This window comes from Leptomonas pyrrhocoris (genome assembly GCF_001293395.1).
Source record: "Leptomonas pyrrhocoris isolate H10 chromosome Unknown, whole genome shotgun sequence".
Lineage (NCBI taxonomy): Eukaryota > Euglenozoa > Kinetoplastea > Trypanosomatida > Trypanosomatidae > Leptomonas > Leptomonas pyrrhocoris.
In genome coordinates this window covers 699,592-719,463 of record NW_015438367.1, presented here as the reverse complement: position 1 = coordinate 719,463, position 19,872 = coordinate 699,592, and the positions used below count along the sequence as shown (strand labels likewise).

Below are 19,872 nucleotides of genomic sequence, written 5' to 3'. Positions count from 1 at the left end.
CCCTCCTTCACACCCAACTTCACTCCGCAGCACACACACACACACACACACACACACACAATGGGTTACGGCGGTCCACGCGTAGCGTTCTACACGGCGAACGAATACGCCAACTACGCCTCCGCCGTCGACCGCGAGGACGCGGCACGTGTGCGGAGCATCGCGCACCGCCGCGACTCCGTGCCGGAGTCAGAACTGCTGCGGCAGCGTGAAGAAACTTTCCGCGCCTACGAAGCGGGGCAGGCAGCTGAAGCCGCCCGCCTGCGTGCGGAGGAGGAGGCGGCGCTGGAGGAGCGCAAGCGGCGTGATGAACGGCACCAACGTCGTCTCGCCACCCGCGGCCGACGCCGCTCCCTCAGTGCGGCGGAGTCGGCTACGCTGCGTGCACGGCAGGCCCACCTGAACCAGCTCGCGCAGCCCCGGCGCTACGCGGAGCCCGCGTACGGCAGCACCACCTACGGCCTCGTCATGCACCAGCGGGGGTGCAAAGTGGAGTTCCCGGTGGGCCGCAACAACGCCGTGTACATGCCGGGCGTCGACCGCGATCGCATTGTGCCGTCGCGGCCGGTGTTGGACGCTAGTGATCTGCCCCCGTGGATCGGCAGCTACAGCTCGCACCACGGGCCGCGGGAGCGCGAACGAGCAGCGGCAGAAGAGGAAGCGGCGTATTACTGCGGCAGGCTGGCTGCACCACGCAGTGCAGTAGCGGAAGCGCGGAAGCAAGCGACGCTGCGGGACATGGCTGCCGAGCACGCCGCCGCCGCGCAGCGACAGCAGTGGCGGGCCGCCTCAGCGGGGGAGCACAACGAAGTTGTCGCCGCCGCTGACTCGCTGCGCGCCTCTGCCGCCTCTTATACGGAGGAAGGGAGCGATGCGGAGTCCGTCTTCAGCCATGGCTCCTCAAACGGGCCGATTCGTGCCACAGGCAACATGCACATCTGCACGGCGTCCACGAAGGAGAGCGTACAGCTGCATTTGAGTCGGTACGGCGGTGCTATGACAGCTCCTCGACTGAAGCGGGATGTGGCGCTGAGCTCCACGATGAACCGCACGTTGCCGGAGCTGTCGTACCGACTTGTGAAGATGCAGGCACCTTACTCTCAGCGGCGATGAGCAGCGAAATCAAAAAAAAATCCCTCCGTCGTTGTCTCTCGCTGCCTTGATGTTTATTATTATTGTTGTTCGAGCTGTGCGTCTCTGATTCGTTTTTTGATGTTTATCAGCGCTCTCCCATGTGTTATTACTGTTATTGCTGTTTGAAAGATCCGTTCATTTACGTGTCTCATCCTGACTTTCATTTTCACGCTGGCGACTCTCGTTACGTTGAACCTCTTTTTCATAAAAGAGAAGAAAAACGCCTTCTGCACGAGCACGCGTGTGTGCGGCGTGCGGTGTTCAAACCATCTCGCCCTCTTTATACCCTTCTCTGTTTTCCTAGACACTCCCCTGTCCTGGATTCTTTTTTGGTTTCATCACCGCGATGGTGTCGACCGACAAACTGGTGTAACGAGTTCCATCTTGCAAAGCTGAAGCGGTGCTTAGCGATTCCACATAGCGGCGTTGAGGGCCTTTTCCGGTGCGATACTGTCTCTTGTTGATGTTGTGTGCTTGAACGTGAAAGCATGTATGCAGCCCGAGCCAAATCAGGCGCTGCTGCTCCCGCGGCGCTTCGCTGGACCGCCGTCTTCGCCCATCGGTTTCTTTCTTCGCTTTTCTCACTCGCTTTTGAATCTTCTCTTTGCTGCCTCCTCCGCTCCCTCTTTTTCTCCTTTCTTTCAACAGCTGTAAAGGTTTTTTATTATTTTTTTATCCTTCGCCTTCTTCCTCTTATAGCCGCCTTCTGCTTGTGCATACCTCACGAAAAACAACGCAAGATACTGCGCACCTACACGGAGACGTTGTCTGTGCCTCTCACCCAGCGCTTTTTCTTCTGCGTCTGTTTCGCATGAGGCCCTCCCTTTTCTTTTAAGCAACTTACCTCACCCCCCACTAATCACCACCACGCACAACACATCGATCGTGCACGCCACCTCTTGCTATTGTAGTTCTCCGCTTGCACCTCGTCGTCACTTTTCCTTTCTCGTTCAATCATTCCGTCCCATCACAGACAAAAACAACACAGAAAAGATGACGCAGCTGCACTCCGTTGCCAGTCTCGACTACGGCGATGGCCGCACCTGTGTGTGCCGTATCTGTGAGTGTGGCAAGCACCACTGCCCCGGCATGAAGGTGCCATTTGTGGGCGAGACGACCTACCGCGATGAGTACGTGGGCAAGAACTCGGAGCGGGAGCGCCCGCGCCGCGCGCGGCAGACCGTCTTCCCCACCAAGGCCGAAGAAGGTCACTTCAAGACCACGAATCAGGAGGCGGCGGAGCTGCTGGAGGGCAAAGATCTTCGCCCTGCAGAGTCGTACAAGCCGCGCGAGGCGGCGGCGGCGCCGATGCCGTTTGAAGGCACGTCGACGAACCGCGCTGACTACCCGGGGTGGATGCCCGAGAACAACCGTGTCCGGCGCAAGCAGGAGCCAATGCCGAAGCTGCCCGGCACCTACTCCACCACCAAGGGGGCGATGGAGGAGCCAGTGCGCGACCTCGCTGACCGCAACGCCCTGCCCAAGCCGCCGAAGAGCTTCAAGGCGGACGACACCCCGCAGGGCAACGTGCCCTTCGACGGCGTCACGAGCTACACGGCGGAGTACCCGCCGAAGGAGGTGCCGATGACCCGCAGCGCGATGCGTCGTGACAACCAGGACGCCATGCCCGAGAATCGCGACTTCGAGACCACCAACTCCAACGCGTACCAGGTGCCGCCCATGCACATGCGCCACGACTGCCCGGCCGCCTTTGTGCCGGTGCGGCCGGCGTCGCGTGATGGCCACATCAAGCTCTCGGTGTACAACATCCCGTCTGGTGACACGATGATGCCGGCGTAATAACGATGGTTGCCAAGGCTTCAAGTACTTCTGTGCTCTTTCTTTTTTCATTTCCTTTCCTCTTCTATGGAGCCTGGCTTTGTTTCATACGTACCGATGTATTATTGTACTGTAAAAGGAGAGCACGAGGCACTTCATGTGTGTGTGTGTTTGCGTGTGCGTATTTTCCCCCTTTTGTCGCTTCGCTCTAGGACGTGGTGACTCTCCGCCGGACCAGCTTTAGCACATCCACGCGAGTTCGACGGGAGGCACTGACTTCTCGCGTTCTTTTCTACTTTGTTTTTGTCTTCTAGAGTCACCCACACACGTATGTATCTATTTATCTTGTTTTTTATTTCCGTTTGGTTGTCTGTACGCACTACACCTCCTACGCACCGCGCATGTTCTCCACGCTCCGCTGCGGAACGGCCCAGAAAAGTTCGCAATACAACGCAGGTGCGTCTGAACCTTTCTGCAGATCTGCGTGGAGGCGAAGTTTTTTTTTTCTGTCTAGCCATGAGCGTGAGGAAGGTGAGAAATATATCTATATATATATGTAAATAACAAACGGAAGAAGAGAGCACCGTCGTGGCCTTTTCGAGGCGACCGCGTGGCATTTTGTGACCTCCCGCGGGAGTCGTCTCGTGCGCAACGTCGCTGCAACGGCGACAACAGCAAGAGAAGATCGCCTGCGGTGTTCCGCCCGGCGCCTGCGAGTATTCTTGTTCGTCTGTTGTTGTTTTTTGCCCTTTTAACGCTCTTAATAGGAAGAGCACCTCAGCCGTTACACGGTGTGAAGGGGAGTTGATCTCTCCTTCATTTGTCATGAACTGCGGACTGTAAGTCGCACGTCTGTCTGCAGCAGATCTTCAACTCCACGGCGCTTCTCCTCTCCTTCCTGTATTACAATTCTTCTTCTGCCGCTCTCTCTGATTTCTGTCCTCAACTTCCGAAGAGATCAACTCTGTGTTTTCCGTCGTCAAACGTGCCCGACCTTTTTGTCCTCTCTCCCTCGAGAACTCGTTGCCTTCATTCGATCTTGTTTAGCGTACTCAGCATGAGGTCTAACGGTGTAGTGCACATCGGCAACGACACCTTCCTGGCCGCCACGAAGGATGTCACGGATAGTCTGTTTCTGTTCTCCAGCTCCTTTCCCTCAGAGGAGCAGCTGGCCGCCTTGCCGCTAGCCCGCCACGCGCGCTTCAACCCCCACGCTGCCCTTCCCTGTACCGCTACCGAGTTGGAGCACTACACCGCTGAGGCCACTCGTGAGCGCAGCACCGCGACGGCCGACGTGGCTGAGCGTGCCTTAGTCCTAACAACGAACGAGGAGCTGGCATCGCCGCTCTTTCGACACTCCCTGCACGCGTCACCAGATGGGCATCAAATCGCCGTGATCAGCAACGTGCAGCGCCACCATTACATCGTCGATATTGCGGTTGAGCCGGCCGCGGTGTGCGCACTGAAGATGCCGGAGATAGTGCGCAGCGTGTGCTGGCACCCGGTTGCCCCGCACGTCCTGTACGTGCTGTTTGTGACCGGCGACATGATGATCTACGATACGAGCCGCTCTCGGTTGGGGGTGGTGCTGCCGCGGCATCGGCGTGTGGCTCTTCGGCCGCTGATGCAGCGGTGTCTGCTGGAGACCAACGAAGAGGTGTCGAGCAAAGCGGCGAATGGCGCGCCATCCCCGTCGTCTGTGACCCCCTCCGTCCCCGCATCGGCGGCAGCAAAACCAAAGAACGGGAAAACTGGTGAAGACGGCACGTCAACGAGCACCGGCATCCGTCGTCACAAGTCTACTACAGGTGCTTCTCGTGCGCCGTCTCCCGCGGCCACGTCGCCGCCGTTTGCGTCCCCCAGCGTCTACGCCGCCAGCGCCAAGAGGGCGGCCCTCCCCGTGTACGAGGTGCACATGACGAGCAGCCCCACCAGCGGCACAGTGCTGACGGCGTCCCACTTAGCGAACTCGCCTCAGCAAGGCGTGGCAGAGCGGCAGGCCTTCGATGAGGTCATCCCTATTGACAAGGAGTCGGACGACGACGTGCCCACCGGCGCGGAAGACAACGCAGTCGCAGCAAAGACAGCAAATACTACAGCCTCGACGGACGTCGCAGACGCGCAGCGCGGCCGCACCGCGCAGACGGACTTAGTGGATCTGTACGCGCTGGCCCCCACGCCCAGCATGCCGGCGATTCTACTGGTACTGAGCAGCAGCGGCGACGTCTACGCGGTGCACATCAGTGAAGAGGACGCGCTGCCGGCACTGGCCACTGCGGCCGCCGTCGACGACGGACGTGTGCGGACGCTCGAGGAAGAGCGAAGCCGACTGGCGGCGCTGAAGGGGGAAGAGGAGCGTGCCATCAGCATTGAAGTGCATCACTTGATCCGCGGCGAGCTGACGGCGAGCTGGGATGAGGCATTGGCGATCCGCGGCTGCCGTATCGACGCCGACGCCGGCACCCACGCCGTCTTCTTCTGCACAGCCAACGGGGTGGTGAAGGGGGCGTGGGTCAGCGAGCCGGACCTGCTGGCACGGCACCGCGCCGCCTTCGTGCAGTCCACCGGCGCTCCAAATATATCCTTCACGGTGCACCTCGACGGCCGGGACGGTGCGGTGCGGGAGTGCCTCTCGCCTGCCGTGCCCTCCACCACGCACACCGTCTCCATGACGCAGTCGCGCAACCTCTGTCTCCTGCGATGCGGAGAGACGGGAGAGGCGTCGTACCTGCTGGCGTTGCCGTGCTGGGACCGTCAGCGAAAGGGCTGGAGCTGCTGGCAGCCGACGTGCGAGGCGGCACGGACCACCGCGGAGGGGTCGCGGGCACTGTCGCTGCTGAGCACGGCCAACGCCGTGCCACCACCCATCGCGCTGCGCCTCCCCTACGACACCCGCGGCTTCAGTGTGGCGCTGGGGGAGCAGGAGCTGCTCCTAGTGCCGGAGGCGTCAGTGCCGAAGTTGGGCGTCTGCGAGCGGCACCGCATCTTCAGCGTCGTCCTCCTCTCCCTGCTGCGCTCGGCTCTCTACGCGCGCTGTGGCACTCTGCGTCTGCACCCGACGGTGGGGAAAGCGAAGGAGCCGCTGGAAGAAGAGGCAGTAAGAACAGTGAAGCTCGATGTCGCGGCGAGTCGCGAGTCGCTTACGAAGCTTGTGAACTTAATTCCCGTGTGTCATCGTCGCTGGCTCTGCGCGGCGCCGCAGGCGGAAGTGGACGCGGCCACCGTGGAGCTTGCGGCGCTTGTGGAGCGGCAGGCGCGGGACTTGGAGCAGCGAGAGCGGATGCAGGGTCAGCGACGTGAGCGCTTGATGGCCCGCGTCGCAGTTTTGGAAGGTCGCGTGTCCGAGATGACGCGCACACTCGACAAGTGGCAACAGACGCTGCTCGACGCCATTGTGCATCGCAGAGGCGTGGCGGCGGTGCACACGGCAAACGAACGCTTAGGCGAGGTGCACGCGATGCTGAACGAGCGGGATCACCAGCAGTGAGGCGGAGAAGTTCCAGCGTTTCTCGCTCGTGTCGGCACGTGTGAAGTTGCAATGACCCAATTTTTTGTTATTTCTTTTAAAGAGGTGAACTTCTTCAAGTGTAAAGGTACGAATTTTTTGAAAGGGGGGGGGTTGTTGCCGTTGAGCGCATCCATCCTAACTGTTTGTGTTGCGCTGCTCTTTCTTTGCTCAGGGAGGACGCATGGCAAGACGAGGAGGAGGGGGGGGAGGGGAGGAAGAGGAGAGCTTCGGTGGGGCCCTCATCTGTCACTTCCCTTGCTGTTCTTCGCCACCAACTTCTCACCTTCTCTCGCATCTTCTCCGGCCAGCGATGTTCGACTTCCTTCAATCCCGCGCCACCGCAGGAAGAACAAATCACACAGTTACTATTATTATTATTTGTCCTCGTCCCGTACCGACACGGTGCTCTGCGGACGTGTAGTACGGATGTGGTGTCTCCCTAACGTGAAAGCATACCCATCGTTTCCTACCCTTGTGTGTGTGTGTGTGTGTATTCCCCGCATAGAACACTCAGCATAGAACTGACCAACGCATTCCGCTTTCTTTTCCTTTTAGCAGTTGGGCTGGAGGAGAGGCACCCCATCGCGCTCTGCTCAAAAGTTGCATCGGTATGAGTAGCGGGAGCTCTTCCAACGTATCGGAGGTGGAGTCGACGCACACGCCAGCTCGCCCAGCCCACAACGATCAGCCACAGACGCCGTCCCGGACGACTTCCTCTCCATCACGCACACCACCCGAGAACGCCGGGGAGTCGAGGACGTTGCGCCACGTAGAATCTACGGCGCAGCAACCACAGCGTCAGCGCATAGCAACTGCACCACTTACGGTCAACACATCCCGTGCACCTCATCCTCCTCCTTCTCCAATCGTCGAGGATGCATCAACAGGGAGCCCTCGCAGCGCTCCTCGCGCGTCGACCGCTGTGCAAGACGGTGCGTCCCTCTCGGTCAGCTTGTCAGCTGCGCCGCCTCCAAGTGAGTTGCAGGTAGTGGCCGATCTACGTAGTGAGCTCTTCCACATCTCCCGTCAACTCGCACAGGTACGTCAGCAGGCCCGTGCGGTCGAGGAGGCGCGCAGCGACCTTCGGCAGAAGTGCCAAGGCTTGGAGGCGGAGAAGCAGGCGCTCGCGCTGGACCTGCAGGGCGCACAGGATCGTCTGCGGGTTTGCCAGACGCGTCTAGACGAGCACCGTCGTGAGGCGGCGGATGAAAAGCTGAGAGTCCTCTCCCTCACGGCGGAGCGCGATGAGCTGGATGCGAAGGTGCAGGAGGCGTGGCACCGGGTGGTTGAGCTGGGCGCCGCCCTGCAAGGTCAACAAGGGGAAGTGAAGAGGTTACAAGAGGCAGCCGCGGAGGCGCGTCACGAGAAGGAGTTTATCGCGCAGCAGCAGACCGCGTTGCAGAGTCAGCTGCACCTTCTTCAGGAACAGTTGAGCGCGGAAGGGGTGGACGTGCGCGCGCACGCGGCGGCGCGTGAGCGACTGACCACCGCCTTGCACGAGGCCGTTCAGCGACTGGCGGGTGTTCTCAGCGACGTCGCGTACGACTACCAGCGAAGCGTGGCGCACAACGACGAGCCTTTTCACGGCAGCCGGCAGAGCGCAAAGGAGCTCTTCCGCATCACCGGCGCCGCAGAAGACGCCGGAGATGCCCTGGCGGGTGCAGGCGGTGTGAACCCGCCTCACGTAGTCCTCTTTTCCGCCTCCCGATCGCCACCAACACCAACTCCCACCGACACCGCCGCCGCTCCTTCCTCTTCTTCCGAGACGGCTCGTCTACACGCCGAGCGGCTCCTGCATAACGCAGAGGCGGTCGTGTGGGGAGATGCGTCGGACGGTCCTGCAGAGGCGACGCCGACGTCTGTCCGCCCTTCGGCATCGGTGCAGCAGCACGACGTGCAGCAGCAGCAGCCGGGCGAAGATGCCGCTTCGGCCACCCCGCCAGAATTTAAATCTCCGTCCTGGACGCGGCAGTTTATGATCGAGCGCCGGCGAGCAACGTCGCCCTCCACTACGCCGTCGAGTGCTGCGCTGTCCGAGCAGGTCTTCCTGCGCACCGCCCTCTCCCCGATCCTGCTGGCGATGAAGCACGTGGCGGCGATGCTGGGCACGGTCCGGCACGAACACCGTCGCACCGTGGCGGCGGCCGAACACTTCCAAACGCGCTACGAAGAAACACAGAAGGAACTGGAGGCGGCGCAGAGGGCACTGCGCGAGCAGGAGACACAGTCCGGTGCATCTCGCGGGTTGGTGCTGCAACTCCAGCAGAAGGCGCAGCAGGCCGACGATGCGCTGCAGCGGCACACGAGTGAGGAGGCGCAACGGCGAGCTGCGCTGGCGAGCGTGCTGCGGTGCCGCGAGGACTGGGCGCTCATTCAGCACTCGGTGGAGCGGCTGCTAGGGCAGCACGCCGAACTGCAGAAGGACTTGGATCAGTTGGAAGCAGCCCGCAGCATGAAGCAGGAGGGTGTGCAAAGAAGCGGCGCAGACACCGAAGTCTTCAGAGGGGTGCGTCTCGGACCGCAAGAGGACGAAGAACAGCAGCGGCGGCAGACGCCTCGTGGAAGAGATGACTCCAGGGAGGGAGCCAGCGATGGGCGGCACAGTCAGCACAGGCAACAGCAGGCGGACATGAAAGATGACACGCCTCCTTCTCTACCCGATCCACCATTATCTCAACAGCTTGATAGAGGTGGCGCAGCAGCAGCAGATGGTGACACGGACACAGGGCAGACTTTGGAGCCGGCTGAAGTGCCCAGCGAAACCTTCGCGGAGGCCCGGCATTACAAAGCTTCACAGGCGCCACCTCTCCCCCTTCCTCCCTCTGCAGCGTCGCTGGTGGACACGCCAACCCCTATCGTGCGGCATAGCATCTACGCAGCAACGCCGGAGAACGGTGCGATCAACGCCTCTCTGGAAAGCCAGCCGGTGATGCCTTCTCGCCGGCCCGTGAGTCGCACGTACCCGGCTTCATTACCCGAAGCACCGTCAGCCTCATTCTCCTCCTCTCCCGCTGCGCGTCCACCGCTGCCCACCGCAGCCACGACGACAGAGCGCATGTTGCTCTACTCCCTTTACGGAGACGTGCGGAAGCAGCCGCAGCCGCAGCCGCCGTCCCAGCCGCACGGCCCGCCCTCCCCGCCGCCACTTCCCGTCTCCCCTTCTGCCGTTCCCTCACGGCAGCGGAGTCACACGTACGGCCATGCCTACGACGGCGGCAGCAAAGGTGATAGCGACAACAACCACAGTGGCAGTGGTGGCATCAATCAGTCGTCCGTGTTTGCGGCGGAGGTGCTGCAGGTGATCGAGGCACTGGACCGGCGTGTGTCGGGTGCCTTACGCCGCGCACCGCATTCCTGAAGCGGGGTAAGAAGGAGTGGGTGCGGCGAGAGATAAAGCTCATGTGATGTGGTGTCCTCGTGCTCGCTGCTGTTGCTTGCGGGTCGTGTCGCTGAGAGGTTGTTTGTGTGCCAATGAAGGGTCAACGTGCACCGCAGTAAAAAAGAAAGGTTATCATCCGTAAAGCAGTGTTTCCGTTCTTGTCTCCTCTCAACATGCACAGCTCAGCACATGAACCCCGCATGTTGTGCGTGGGGGAAAAGAGCGTAAGAGAGACGTGCGGAGCGCCACGCACCGCACCATCACCTCTGCCTCCCACGATGTCCTGTGCATGCCTGAAGCGTCGAAGCACAACGCTCTCTCTTTGCTCTTCTCCGCCTTTCATCGCATTGCTCTCCCGGTAACGGGCCGCCAAACCTGGCCGCACAGAAAACCCTCTCGTGCTTCTCGCACCTCTCCACAGAAAGGCAATTCGAGGCTCACCCGCATCTCCGTTGTGGTCACCATGAGCGCCTTAACGCTTCCGCGCCTCACGCCGTTCACGCGGTCCACCTCCACGCTGTACCAGTACGCGTGCGAGGAGGAGGGCTGCGTGTCGCACACCGAGTTGGTGAAGCTCTTTCACGGCATCGACGTCGCACTACAGGCGACCGCGGCGGCCCTTCAACTCGCGCCGTCGGCGCCACACGAAACGACGAAGGACAGCAGCAACGAAGACAGCGACGACATCAACCCCCTCCCTCCTGCCCTCACCGACTTCCTCCTGATTTCCTTCCAGCCTACCCTACGCTACCCCACCCACATAACCCTGTCCAAGACGTACCTGGGCGATGCCGGCACGGCGGCGTTCTTCCGCGTGCTGCCGATGCTGCGCTGGCTGCGCGTGGTGGATGCCCGCGGCGTGGGGGCCGGTCCTCGCAGCATCGACGCGCTCTGCGACGCGCTGACGACCTATCTCGTCGAAGGATGCGAGGAGGCACCGGTGATGCCGCTGGCAGAAGCAGCGGAGACGGAGAGTTGCAGCGGTGATGCGGGAGACCGCCATCCCCTCGCGGGGCGTCTCCCTGCGCTGGAGTTGGTGGACCTCCGCGACAACGACGCCGTCTTCACCCGTTCGGCCGAAAAACTCCTCGCTGCGCTGCGACGGCGCCGCGGAGCGCTGCTGCGGTGGTGCGCGAAGGAGCGGGAGACAGACGCAGATGCCGTCGTGCTGCCCGCACTGGAGGTGCACGTGGACGCCGCGAACCTCTTCCCCTCTACCGCACACTCGCTGCAGGCGTGGAATGCAGAGGCGACGGCGATCAAACGGCGGCGCGAGGTTGCGGCAGGCGAGCGACGGTGGGCGGAGCAGCTGGGAGTCTTCACGGTACCGAAAGCGCAGCAGGCAGCGGGCTCTCCGGGTGGGGTGCAGCCGGTCGGTGAGCACCTGCTGTTTCGTCTTCCTCTCGACCAAGCCGAGCAGGAAGCGGAGGTGGCGGGGACCGAGAACCGTGCGCGGACATGCGCGGCGAATGAGATGCGCGAGTCGATCAACAGCCACATACCTCGGTTTCTCGCCGCCTCGTGCATGTTGGCTCCTGTAGCGGGTGCGTGCGCCGACTCTGCCCTGTACGCTGCAGCGAAAGGCGCACGCTCGGCGCTGCAGGCCTGCGCGGACTTCGGTGCGGACGCCTTGGAGATCCTTTTCTACTCCAACGCCTCTCTCTGGTACGTGGCACGTATTCAACGGCAAAAGCAACGGCAGCAAGGAGCACCCGAGGCAAACCCGCAAGCATCAACGCTGGCGAAAGTGAATTTACTGGAAGCGCAGAGCAACATTGCGGCGCTGCTGCGAACTCTGGATGCCTGTCCCACCTTGGAAGCAGAGCTGATGTCGTCACAGGCTGCTGGTGGCGCGGTGGTGGAACGCCATCTTCTTCGCCTGCGTGAGCTACACAACACCATCGAAAAGAAGCCGCAGTTGGAAGAGCTCTTCACGGAAATGGTCAGCCTCTATTACCGCATTGTGGCGGCCCTTGTCACGCCACGCTTCTCGGCGCAGCATCTGCCCTCGATGGTGGCGTGGGAGCAGCAGATCGAGGATGTCGCACAGCACGTGCTCAGCCACCTAGTCGTAGGTACGGAGGAAATGAAGCGGTTAGCATCGACGGTGCGACGTCTGCGCGGACAAGTTCAAGAAGATGTGTCGCTGCCTGGAAAGCGCAAGGAGGACGACGATCCAGCAAAGCGCAGCAGGGACGGGCGGGAGAGTCGGCTGCTCCCACCTATCATGGCGACGTCCTTTTATCACGTGCAGGACGACCACGAGGCGGAGGAGGGGTGGAGGCAGACGTACGCAGGCACGTCCTCCGTCGTCGCGAGCGCGGTGAAGGCGTCGTGCCCGACCTCGTTGGAGATCCCGGCGGTCATGCAAGCCTTTCACAGCTGTCACTGCACCGCATTGCTGGAAAACAACGCTGCGGTTACCTCTCACCCAGGTTTGGTCCCACCAACCTCGGGAGACTGTCCTGAGCCTTGCACCACGTGCTGTTATCGTGCTCTTAGATCCGTTCAAGATGCTTTGAGAGACACGGAAAGCGGGCGTAGTGAACTGCTGTACCGCTGGGGAGCGCTGGAGCCCGTCCGTCAAGCGCTCCCGCGGCAACTGCGCATGTTTTTCCTCGACATGATGATACGCCAGCGGAGCCGCGCGCAAGGTGGCTGCGCCTACGTGCCGCTGTTCGACCAGCACAAGAAGAACGACACGAAAGGCGAAAGCAAGGAACGGTGGAGCATGATGTCGTGGCTGGCGTGCTCGCACAGTCAGGAGGCCTATTGGGTGGATCTGTTGCGCGTGTATGCGCAGTGGTACCGACTGCGAGCCTTGGAGTTTTACGGACAGCCGGAGGCGCAGAGGCTGTTGCGTTGGTCTACGTAGCCTCTTTTTCCTTCCGTTTTTCTGGATTTTTCTGTTTTCCCCCACCGCTGACGTCGCGTGCAGTGGAAGAAGCGCATTGCTGCGGCGGTTGCGCAACGACGATGTAAACCAGATTTCTTTCGCACCCTCCACAACACGGCAGAGCGTTCGTGAATGTAAAAAAAGAAAAGAAAAACAGTGCCGTGCTCTACGAGAAACGTGCGGCAATGCCTGCGCACCTGTACGCCGCCCTTGCTTTGCCGGGAAAGATACAGTTATTATAATTATAATAGTACGTTAACGAAGAAAGGTGGTAAACCCACACCCGCGAGTTTCCGCAGTGTTGCGTCTCCCGCGTGCCTGCGTAGAAAGCAGTGGCGGGTCGAAGCCCCCCCCCCCCCCCGACCGCAGCCGTCGACTTCCCCCTCGTCGCTTCTCCTCCTCGTCTTCGCTTGTGACTCCATGTGCGTTGTGGCCGTCCGAAAAGGAAAGAGAAAAACACACACGACGACACGCAAACTCAATGGGTTGGTGGTCGTCATCACCGCGAGCACCGCACGTGGACCCGGCAGGCGAGGCGCACATGCAGGACGCACAAGACGTCATCGCGTCCATCTTCGAACCCGGCAACCACAGCTTGACTTCCTCCACGTCCGAGTTCGCACCGCGTGAAGTAGTTCCCAATGGCACGCACAACGGACGAACTCCCAGCGAGTCACCTTCCGGCGGGTGGCGAGGGTGGACACGGCGAACGAACGCATGGCTGCCCTTCTCTCCCTCCGCACCGCCAGACAACAGCGAAGAAGCAGAAATCGTCTCTCCTTGTTCGTCCACGGCAACCACATCTGCTAGCGGGACGACCTCTCCGCCGCTTTCGTGGGATCAGCTTCCGCCTTCTCCCCTGGCGGGGTACGAGCTGACAAAGCGGGGCCTGGTGGATCGGCTCCGCACCCCGCCACACACGCTGACCCCCGCCGAGCTCCGAGACGTGATTCGCGAACTTACCAAAGTAGAGCAGCAGGCCAAGTACGACGTGGACAGCAGCTTTTCCGGGCACCTCGGCAGCCGCGGCCTGCACGGACTGGAGCTGCTGGTCAACCCGTGTCTCTTCCTCACCGGCATCTATCTCATGACGTGGAAGACGGCACAGCTGTACAACGGTGCGCTGCCGCAGGAGTCGCTTGTCTTCACCAAGGTCATGTCGCTGCGGCGCTGGCGGATGACAGCGGATCAGCGGGAGCAACTCGCGCAGCGACACCGCCTCCTTATGCGGGCCACCAACGCGCGACTCGTGCTGGCTTTCTTGGCCGGTTTGGGGGTGTTCAGCTTAGCGTGGGTCTCGCGGCCGTCGCGGAACGTGATAGAGGAGGCGCCGGATGTGCAGGTGGCAAAGGAGACGATTGCGTATCAGCGGCACGCCGAGGCCTCGCTGAAGTGGTGCTGGTACGTGTACTACCACCACCCGGCGTACCGTGGGGCACGGAAAGAGTAAGCGGCGAAACCACGCGTGTGCGCCACGTGCAATCGCAGAGGTTATGCACTGAAAACAATTAAGAAGAAGAAATGAAAATGCGGAGGGCACGGCTGTCGTGCATCTGTACAGAATCGGCAGGACGCCACGAGTTGCTTCTCGCCTTTGAGTGTATGGGCAGCTTCGAACGCTTGCTTCGCTTTATGGGCACTCCATCCTCAATACGGCGCTCTCTTTTATTATTATCTTGTGTGCGCAACGCAGAGAGGTGCGTTTATCACGTACACGTTGCTGACGTCCGCAAAGCCCGCTCTTCACCTCCTCTCTTCTCTCTTCTCCTTTTTTTTTTGGCGAAGTACGTTTCCACTGTCTTGAAGTGCACCAGCAACCAAAACCAGCAAAACTAAAGGTACAAAGAGCCGGTACGTACGTACGGGTTTCGACCAGACCATTCCCGCAACGTACACGCGTACCGCCATTGTTGGGTATTTGGAGTACGTCTCCTGCTGTCTTGGCGGAGAGCTCTTTGCCCACTCCTTGTCGGGACTCGCCCCTCTTTTTTAGACTATTTCCCCCTTCACTGCACTCCAGCAGCGTACCTCACATTTTTCCCAGCGAATACGCCTCGCCTGCGTTGCTTGAGAGAAGAAGTGGTTTCGCGGCCCAGTCAAAACAAAAAAATTACTTTTCGGCGATAACTAAAAGCGAAAAACAGAAGAAGGTGAACATCAACAGGCGATGGATCGTGCAGCGTCGCCCTCACCGGCGATGCCGCCGCCGCCGTCGTCGTTGCCCTTCATTACGGTGGCGCTGTGTGCGAGTGCGAAGAAGCATCACCAGTCCTTCGACGCGCTGCGCGTGGCCGGCGAGCTGCACAACGCGCGTCTGCGTGAGGAGCAAGACCGCTTCGCCTCTGTAGGACGTCCCGCTCGGTCAGACCTCAACGGGGGGTTGAGTGCGAGTGCAAGTCTGATTCGGCCAGAGGGGGGAGGAGCGACCGCCACCAACACCACCACCGGGGCTGTTGCGTCCTCAAAAACGAAGAGCCGCGGCGGCAGTCGGTCGACGCCAGATGAAGGCGATCGTAGCACGCCGTGCACAGGCGGCTGCTCCCCCCGCGGCTCCCGCGGCCCGGTGCGCAGCCACTTCTTTCGCTTTGTCAACTTAAACTACGACGCCCTGCACCACAGCATGGTGGTGTGCACCGACGATGCCGTAAAAGGCACGCAGCCGCCGCCGATGCATGGGGAGGAAGAGGAAGGGACAGACGTCGCGATGTCGGCCAGCGAGGCAGCAGCGGCTGAGGCGACCCGCGTCGCGGAGGAGGTCGACGTCGTCCTTCACAAAGTCGCCACCTTCGGCACGCCCTCCGCCATCCGTGCGCTGGAGCGGTGGTGCAAGCACGCGCAAAAGCGGCGGCGGCACCGTCGGCAAGCGCCGCTGGTCGTCTTGGACCCACTGGAGAAGGTCCAGCTGCTCATGACACGCAACATGCTGTACAAGTTGCTGGACAACACGGGCGCGGATGGCCGGTACGTCGCGCTGATTCCGCGCACGTTTCTGTGGGACCGCCCCTGTGCGCCGCGCCAAGGCGTCGACGGCGCTGCCGATCGGGGCGCGAAGAGCAATACCGATGACGTTGTCACACCCATCGGCATCCACTCCTTCATGGGGGCGGAGGACGAAAACATCAAGGAGGCCCGCGCCAACGGCACGATGCAGGGGCGGTGGTGGATCGCGAAGCCGGACGAAGGCACCGGGCCGGCCTTCACCCACCATCTAGTGATGTGGTGCACGCGTGCGCAAGACGTGCGGGTGCCACCGGCGGTCCAGGCGGCGTTGCCAAAGGAGGCGAATCGGTTCATTCTTCAAGAGCTCTACGTGTACGCGCTGCCCGTTATCGTGAAGGTGTACTGCATCGCTCCCCACATCTACATCAGGGTGAAGCCGACGGTGAACTTGCTGGCCCACCTGTGGGAGCGCACGCGCGCGTCGACGCTGATGGACGTCGCGGTCACGATGGACTCGCAGGACAAGACGTACTTCTCTTCGGTGACGAGTCTGTCGGCGGCCACCTCACGGCTGACCTTCTCGCAGGCCACCAGCGGCGCGGACTACGGAACACCAGCCATCGGGGAGTCGACCGAGTCGCCGGTCACGGCGCCGCAGGAGCTGCTGCCGTCTTCGAGCCCCGCCGCGGTGCCGTGGGAGTCGATGGTGGCGCCAACTGAAATGTGGGAGGCCTTTCTCGCGCCCGGCACTCCGGCCTACGCCACTGTGAGCAAGTTGGCGCAGGAGATGTCCGGCTTTGGCGGGATTGGCCTCACCATGTACGGCTTCGACATCCTCCTCGTGCCGCAGCACCTCGCGCACACCTACCAGCGCAAGTCCTCGCGAGGTATTGGCCACACGGAGGGGGCGACGGTGAAGTACGAAGCAGCGACGTCGGCACCGCCGGCAGCGGCGACGAACACCACCGCTGGCGCTGCCGCGTCGGCTGTGTCTTCGAGCACGGCGGTACCGTCCGTGCCACTGCCGTGTAAAGCGAGGGATATGTTCGACTTCGCCACGGGCGCCCCGACGTCCCTGCTGCTCGACAGCATACCTGTGGTGATTGATGTGAACTATTTCCCCGGCTACAAAGACGTGGAGGAGGCAAATCAGCACATGATGGAGCTCCTCTCGGCGAAGGTGGCTAAGGCGCGGGATGGCACGACGCTCTCTGCACGCCGCTCCGACGACTTGTCTGGCTCGCGCGACAAGAAGCACCTGTGCACTTCAATGTAGTATTCGGAGGTTGGATGCGCCTGCTGTTTCTTCCCCCCCCCCCTTCTTTGATGTGCGTTGATCGTACCCCACTGCTACTATGTACGTTTTGTTTGTTTTGTATCTGTTAGTGTGTGAGTACGTGCGTGTCTGTCTGTCTGTCTGCTCACGCTCTGTGTGCTGCATATGTCCAAACCCCGAAGACACGTCTTTCGTCGGCCTACATTGAACTTGATTTTCAACTTGCTTTGTGACAACGGTCATCATCGAAGTTAGTAGTATTTTTATCATTTATGCTTGTTGCTTCTCGTATGACCTGCAACATTGAAAGCGTCGCAGAAAGAGGAGAAGCGTGGGGAAGGGTGCTGCACGTGGTGCATTACAGGAATTGATGGGTTCACAGAGGACAAACAGTGGCGGTCGCTGTAGCTGCGAATTCCTTGCTTCTCGTTTCCGATTCGCCATTTTGAAGCGCGTCAATAATTCGATTATCAGTATTATTATTTGGTTCACTGCGTTGGGTCGTCCGACTCTCTCCAGTGCGCACCATCCCTCCTCGCGGTCGCACCTGCACAAGTTGATGCGTTGATGATCTCCCCTGCTGGTTGCTTTTGCCTGTTTATTAATCCCCATCCCTCTCCTTCTGACTACCTCGCACACACACATACACACACGCGCACATGTACACGCAGTGACGCACTCGTATGAGCGGGATAAACGCACAGCTCTTCTCCGCAGATATTTTCTGTTTCTCCGCTACTACCTTTACTGCAATCAAACCGCATACTTGTTTCCCCCGTGTGTTTCTCAACGCTTTCCACCTCCACCTGCCAGACGTCCAGAGTATCCTTCGCCGTCTGCCCAAAGTGCAACGTGCAACTCGTCCGCACCAACGTGCGTTGATGAAATCCACAGAACACTGTTGTGGTCAGCCCATTTTTGCTTTCGTTTTTCCTCTTGCTTCGCCTTTTCCCCCTGCGTGCAAAGAGACACCACGCAGAGGTGTGAAGCCTGCAGTTGCTTCACTGCCGTTATAGAAGTATCCCGCGTTGGCGCAAAACGCCGAGCATATACACTCCTCATAGAAGTAAGCAGAGCTGCTGCTTTGCCGTTTATTGTGTCTTTTTCCCCTCGACGTAACCATGATGACCGAAACCCCCACCCGCACGCCGTCCAGTGTGCGTCGCCGCTCCGCCTCTTCACCGCCTAACCACAGCCCCATCATCACCGGTGTCTCTGCGCTGTCCTCGTCCACGGACGAGCCGGCAGACGCCGCGGCGGCGACCGTCACGCCTTCGCCACCGCAGCGGCAACGCGAGGCCCAACGTCCGACACGCGCCGTCGTGGAGGCGCTGAGCGACGCGGAAGACGGCGATGGAGGCGCCAAAGAATCACGAAGCCGCCTCGCACGCCTCTCCGCTTCGTTGCCCACATCAACGCAACAAGCGTCTTCCAGTGCGCAGTACGGGCAAGAGGACGCACCGGTGCACATCACCGCCGCCGCCTACGCCGATCGCCGGCGCCTGCTGTACCACATCACCTACCTCAGCACCCAGCTGCAACGCGCGCAGCTGCAGGTCGAGGACCTCACTCGCACCGTGTGTGTTCTGCGTGGTCTGTGCGGCAGCGGCGACGAGAAAAGCGCTGAGGACAACGCGCCCGCTGCCACATCCGCCTCGACTTCTGCTGCTGCTGCTGCAGTGCGCGCTGCCGTGACGAACGGTGCCACCACCGCCGCGGTGCTCGCCGCCCACGAGGAGGCGGAGGTGCAAGCGGCACTGCAGGCCGGCCTCGCCGTCTTCGACCCCGTCATCGCACAAACGCAGATTTACCGCCTCGACGACGCGCTGGCGCAGCTGGGCCTCCTCCGCGAGGCGGAACTCGCCCAGCTGCAGACGGCCACCGCAGCCTTGCAGGAGCACCGCACGCTGGCCTCGCGTCTGACGGAGGAGGCGGCGCAGCTACGCACGCGTGCCACGATGCTGGAGCAGCAGAAGCAGCACGCCGAGACGCAGTTGACGGCGGCGACGCTGGAGGTGGAGCGCCTGCGGCACGAGGAGCTGCTGCTCAACCAACGCGTGGCGGGGTTGCAGGAACTGGCGCAGGACGGGACGTGGATGCACAACGTGCGCGTCGTTGGGCAAGCGAAGACGAGCACCTCTTCCTCCTCTCCACTGGCGCAGCTGGAGGAGGACGAGCGGCTGGCGCGCCAGGAGCTGCTGCTGGACGTTTTCTGGGACCCGGTTCTCATCGCCTTCGACGCTGGCCTCACGTGGATCACGGACAGCGCCGCTCTGCGACAAGACGGTGTGTTAGCGGCCCCGGCAGCACCAGCAGCAGCCGGAGGTGACGGCGATGCCCCGGGGGCGCCAGAACTGGAGGAGGATGAGCGGCTTTCGTTGGTGCAGGCCGGCGTTGTGGTGGAGGCGCCTCCGCCGCCCACGGACAACGACTTGCTCCTGTTGCGGCACCAGCAGGTGGAGGTGACGGAGCTGCGCGCACGCGTTCAACTGCTGCAGGACCGCAACCGCCTGGTGGAGCTCGAAAAGGAGCGGCTGCACTCTCTCTACGAGAACGAGATGCGCCGTAGCGAGCGCATGGCACAGGACCACGTTGCGCAGCTGCAGCAGGCCTACGACGAGGTGGTGAAGGACCGGCAGTGCATCATGAGCAAGCTGAAGGGCGAGGTGGAGGAGCAGCTTCGCCTGGCGTTTGAAGACGGCCGCGCCTACGCGAAGAGCAGCTTGCGGTCGCGAAGTCGCCCATCGCAGAAGCTGCTGCGCCCCAGCAACGGCGCCAGCTGACACCGGCCCTGCTCAACGTCGGCGTGGGCGCGCGCCTTTCGCTTGGCATCACACCGCAGACAACTGCCGGTTAGGTTCTTTTAATTGTTTTCCGTGAACAACGTCTCTCTGTTGAACCGTCATGAAACACACGTTTATCGATGAAGGAACACGCTTCGGAGGAGGCCGCGGAAAGAG

At 61.2% G+C, this 19,872-nt stretch overlaps 8 protein-coding genes across 10 annotated transcripts in view; all 8 read left to right on the top strand.

Moving 5' to 3' along the window:
• Positions 1-1,113, top strand: part of ABB37_05767 (hypothetical protein) — a gene marked incomplete at its 3' end in the record, with an annotated part of 1,409 nt that extends 296 nt beyond the window's left edge. The window contains exon 1 of the mRNA XM_015803918.1: positions 1-1,113. This exon is cut by the window's left edge and continues 296 nt beyond it. Coding sequence (XP_015657743.1) covers positions 61-1,113 — 1,053 coding nt within the window. The 5' untranslated portion in view covers positions 1-60.
• A 668-nt stretch (positions 1,114-1,781) lies between these two features.
• ABB37_05766 (putative mitochondrial STOP axonemal protein) lies at positions 1,782-2,934 on the top strand (the record flags this gene model as incomplete). Its single annotated transcript, XM_015803917.1, has 1 exon — positions 1,782-2,934. Exon 1 carries the CDS (start codon positions 2,128-2,130, stop codon positions 2,932-2,934), a length of 807 nt encoding a protein of 268 aa, XP_015657742.1. The 5' UTR covers positions 1,782-2,127.
• A 933-nt stretch (positions 2,935-3,867) lies between these two features.
• ABB37_05765 (hypothetical protein) lies at positions 3,868-6,400 on the top strand (the record flags this gene model as incomplete). Its single annotated transcript, XM_015803916.1, has 1 exon — positions 3,868-6,400. Exon 1 carries the CDS (start codon positions 3,971-3,973, stop codon positions 6,398-6,400), a length of 2,430 nt encoding a protein of 809 aa, XP_015657741.1. The 5' UTR covers positions 3,868-3,970.
• A 364-nt stretch (positions 6,401-6,764) lies between these two features.
• ABB37_05764 (hypothetical protein) lies at positions 6,765-9,779 on the top strand (the record flags this gene model as incomplete). Its single annotated transcript, XM_015803915.1, has 1 exon — positions 6,765-9,779. Exon 1 carries the CDS (start codon positions 7,032-7,034, stop codon positions 9,777-9,779), a length of 2,748 nt encoding a protein of 915 aa, XP_015657740.1. The 5' UTR covers positions 6,765-7,031.
• Positions 9,780-10,186: 407 nt separating this feature from the next.
• On the top strand, positions 10,187-12,675 carry ABB37_05763 (hypothetical protein; the record flags this gene model as incomplete). Of its 2 annotated transcripts, none has more annotated exons than XM_015803914.1 (1): positions 10,187-12,675. In XM_015803914.1, exon 1 carries the CDS (start codon positions 10,264-10,266, stop codon positions 12,673-12,675), a length of 2,412 nt encoding a protein of 803 aa, XP_015657739.1. In that variant the 5' UTR covers positions 10,187-10,263. The 2 variants fall into 2 exon arrangements, with proteins under 2 accessions (XP_015657739.1, XP_015657738.1); XM_015803913.1 differs by having other exon boundaries at positions 10,221-12,675.
• Positions 12,676-13,140: 465 nt separating this feature from the next.
• ABB37_05762 (hypothetical protein) lies at positions 13,141-14,146 on the top strand (the record flags this gene model as incomplete). The annotated part of the gene is made up of 1 exon (XM_015803912.1): positions 13,141-14,146. Exon 1 carries the CDS (start codon positions 13,178-13,180, stop codon positions 14,144-14,146), a length of 969 nt encoding a protein of 322 aa, XP_015657737.1. The 5' UTR covers positions 13,141-13,177.
• Positions 14,147-14,480: 334 nt separating this feature from the next.
• Positions 14,481-16,912, top strand: ABB37_05761 (hypothetical protein; the record flags this gene model as incomplete). Of its 2 annotated transcripts, none has more annotated exons than XM_015803911.1 (1): positions 14,481-16,912. In XM_015803911.1, the coding sequence occupies exon 1, from the start codon at positions 14,894-14,896 to the stop codon at positions 16,910-16,912; it is 2,019 nt and encodes a 672-aa protein (XP_015657736.1). In that variant the 5' UTR covers positions 14,481-14,893. The 2 variants fall into 2 exon arrangements, with proteins under 2 accessions (XP_015657736.1, XP_015657735.1); XM_015803910.1 differs by having other exon boundaries at positions 14,502-16,912.
• A 670-nt stretch (positions 16,913-17,582) lies between these two features.
• On the top strand, positions 17,583-19,695 carry ABB37_05760 (hypothetical protein; the record flags this gene model as incomplete). The annotated part of the gene is made up of 1 exon (XM_015803909.1): positions 17,583-19,695. Exon 1 carries the CDS (start codon positions 18,034-18,036, stop codon positions 19,693-19,695), a length of 1,662 nt encoding a protein of 553 aa, XP_015657734.1. The 5' UTR covers positions 17,583-18,033.
• Positions 19,696-19,872: the final 177 nt, after the last annotated feature.